This window comes from Limulus polyphemus, unplaced genomic scaffold (genome assembly GCF_000517525.1).
Source record: "Limulus polyphemus unplaced genomic scaffold, Limulus_polyphemus-2.1.2 Scaffold2574, whole genome shotgun sequence".
In the NCBI taxonomy this organism is placed as follows: Eukaryota; Metazoa; Arthropoda; class Merostomata; order Xiphosura; family Limulidae; genus Limulus; species Limulus polyphemus.
The window spans coordinates 171,901-175,184 of NW_013668184.1; the positions used below are offsets into that span (position 1 = coordinate 171,901).

General features: G+C 33.7%; 1 protein-coding gene across 1 annotated transcript in view; it reads right to left on the reverse strand.

Moving 5' to 3' along the window:
- Positions 1-2,636, reverse strand: part of LOC106467337 (maltase-glucoamylase, intestinal-like) — a 37,887-nt gene extending 35,251 nt beyond the window's left edge. The window contains 2 exon segments of the mRNA XM_022395495.1: positions 2,329-2,464; positions 2,612-2,636. Of these exon segments, the coding sequence (XP_022251203.1) occupies positions 2,329-2,458 (130 nt within the window). The 5' untranslated portion in view covers positions 2,459-2,464; positions 2,612-2,636.
- Between the last annotated feature and the right edge of the window lie 648 nt (positions 2,637-3,284).

Sequence of the window (3,284 nt, forward strand, 5' to 3'; positions counted from 1 at the left end):
TCATAATTATATCTACACTGATTCTTTTTTTCTGCTAACCTTTAAATAAAAAAAACATACTAAAATTGAGACTATATCCGGTACCAAAACATGTTCATTACTTGAACAACTCTTTCTAATTTTCACACTTATTATCTAGTAATACATTCAATAATTCCTTTTATGGATTGACACTTTGACTTTTTTTTTGTACCCCAAATTCTTCCTTGACATTTCTCTTATACTTCCATACAAGAACTATGAGAAAATTATTCTAGGCTTAGCTGTTCAATTACTCTTTACATCATTCATATATTATATGAATTTGCCCCTGAAGAAGAAAGGTCCACCTTTCGAAAGCGCTCGGGTTATAGGGTTTTTATTCATTTCTATCAAGACTTCTTGAACCTATGTGTTTTTTCTAGCATCATGATTATATCAATTAATGATATTTGAATTAAAATCATTTAAATTAATGATTAGATATTTTCCTATTACAAGAAACTGTATCTAATAACAGTATAATATGATACAACACAATGCCACTCCTTCTTAAATTTGGAACTCATTTGGCAGTTCCTATTATTATTATCATATATTTAGTTCCAGCTTCAACAGGAACAAGATCTCTCACGGGATCCTCTCTCTGTCTCTTTTTTTGTGAATAGATATAAGATGGAACAAGTTTTCGTTGTGTATTGTAATCATCAATGAGCAGTTATCAATGCTCTAAGGCCACGCCTCTTGATATATAAATTATATGAAACAATGACATCATGTGATCACGCCTCATCAAGCATAGACTACAAGAAACAATGACATAATGTGACCACGCCTCATCAATCATAGACTACAAGAAACAATGACATCATGTAACCACACCTCTTCATTCATAGACTACAAAAAACAATGAGTGGTCTATGAATGAAGAGGTGTGGTTACATGATTAAGAAACAATGCCATCATGTAACCACACCTCTTCATTCATAGACCATAAGAAACAATGCCATCATGTAACCACACCTCTTCATTCATAGACCATAAGAAACAATGCCATCATGTAACCACACCTCTTCATTCATAGTCTACAAGAAAGAATGACATCATATAACTACGCCTCGTCATTCATAGACTACAGGAAACAATAACGTAATGTGACTATGGCTGTAAATTCCAAGTTGTAGCAATTAATCGCAAAAACTAATCAGTATTTTTTACTATGTAAAAACACGCCATATTTTTAAACTGTTATAATACAAAATTAAAAAAAATAACAGTATTAAACGTTACTAATAAAGAATGTTACCTACGGGCCAAGTGATTAGGGGCAATCTGCAGGTCGCAGGATCGAAACCTGTCGTCAAACGTGTTCGCCCTTTTAGCCTGGGGGCGTTATAACGTAACGGCTAGTCTCACTATTAATTGACAAAGAGTAACTCAAGAGTTAGTGTTAAGCAGCACCCTTTCCTTTAGTTTACCGCTTTAAAATTAGGGATGTCTCGAGCATCTTTGCTCGAAATTCAACATACAAACGTTATCTACCTTACTCAAAATGGCTAAACAAATATACCTTACAAAAGCTATATAACTATGTTCTTGTTTCGCTGAACAACCATAGTTTTAACTGGTTTGATGAGAGATTTTCAAACTTTACTATGTCGAATGCAGCAACTGATACGAGGATATCAGGCTGGGTTCTGGTATGTCGTTAAAGATAGCCTAGTAATGTTAAAAACGTGTGGAAAATGTATTAATGACATAAAAACCTCATCCAGAGTTTACTTTTCTCTTATCAGAAGCCGAATTTTGTTATATGTTGATATTATTTAAAAAATTTTAAAACGACGATACGACACAGGTTATTTACCATTCTACGTTATTGCATTATCAAAAATAAATATAAATAAATAATGATAATAATAATGAATTAAAGGTTGTTGTTTTTTTTCCGAAAAAGCTAATGGATAAAATAATTGTGATTCATTACGTAACTTACGACATGAAAGTTTTGAATCTTTTAAAATTATTTATTATTTAACAGTAATATTTTAGCGTTAAACGCTTGTTTGTGAAGTTTTGCGCAAAGCTACTCCAGGACTATTTGCACTAGTCGTCCCTAATTTTGAAGTGCTAAACTAGAGGGAAGGCAGCTAACAAACACCACCCATCGCCAACTCTTAGGTTACTATTTTACCAACGAATGATGGAACTTATCGTAACAATATAACGCTCCCATAGCATGTTTGATGACGGGATTCGAATCTGTGACCCGCAGATTGCGGGTCTAGTACCCTAACCACCGGGCCATGCCAGGCCGAGTTAAATGCAAGATTACGACAACAGGCTTACCATCAAATATACAATCCAATCTTTCTAGTAAAAGAAATATCGAGTCAGCCTTCTGGACACCCCTATTAGCAGCGAGTGTTTCGGCAGCATACAGAAGTCCAAGGTAGATGAGTATAAGATGAAGCTTCATTTCACTCTTAAAGGGTAACAAAGAATATTGTAACATAAAAATGAAGATACATTTATATATATATAATGGGTCTCTGTATGTGAAAAATTATATAACTGATAAATTTACAAGCAAGATAAGACTAAGGAATTTATATATAACAGTAAAGCAAACCTGTCTTCATCAGGAATCTTATCATTCATTGTGTTACGAAGTCCACTGAAATTCTGGCCTTATGCTCCAGGTGCGAGTTGTTTGTCTGATATAGATTCGCTGAAACTTTTCTGCGACGATAAGATACTAGTGGAATACAGTCTGTCAGTAAAACCCTCCAATGCAACTAAGACTGTGTGTAGAACTACTGAACTATAAGATTAGAAGTTGTATTTTGACGATAATACCGCTACTGCTGTTCATTCCATAACATTTTTTTTCTCTCTCTTTCTCTCTCTCTGTACCATATCCAAACAGAACTTTAATGACCACGATCTTCCCCAGGTCTCTTCTCCTTGAGCCACAAATAATTTCTAATGTCGTTATAAAATTCATCCATTTATATATAATATTGACATAAGTCAAACCCTGTCTTCCACGGTCTCTTCTTTCTTCAAATTTTCTAGCTATGATCATACTTTTGATTTCGTCTTTTCTTATAACGTGTTCTACAAACTTCAACTGTTTTTTTTTCTGATGTTAGCAGTAGGAGGACTACAACCTGCTCTTGGAAAAATATTTTCACTTCTCTAATATTACATACCTCAATACAATGTATCCCCATTTATTCTTTAATTACACGTTAACGAAAAACATAAAAAGATAAACCATAATTCCTGCAGATAGATGCCTT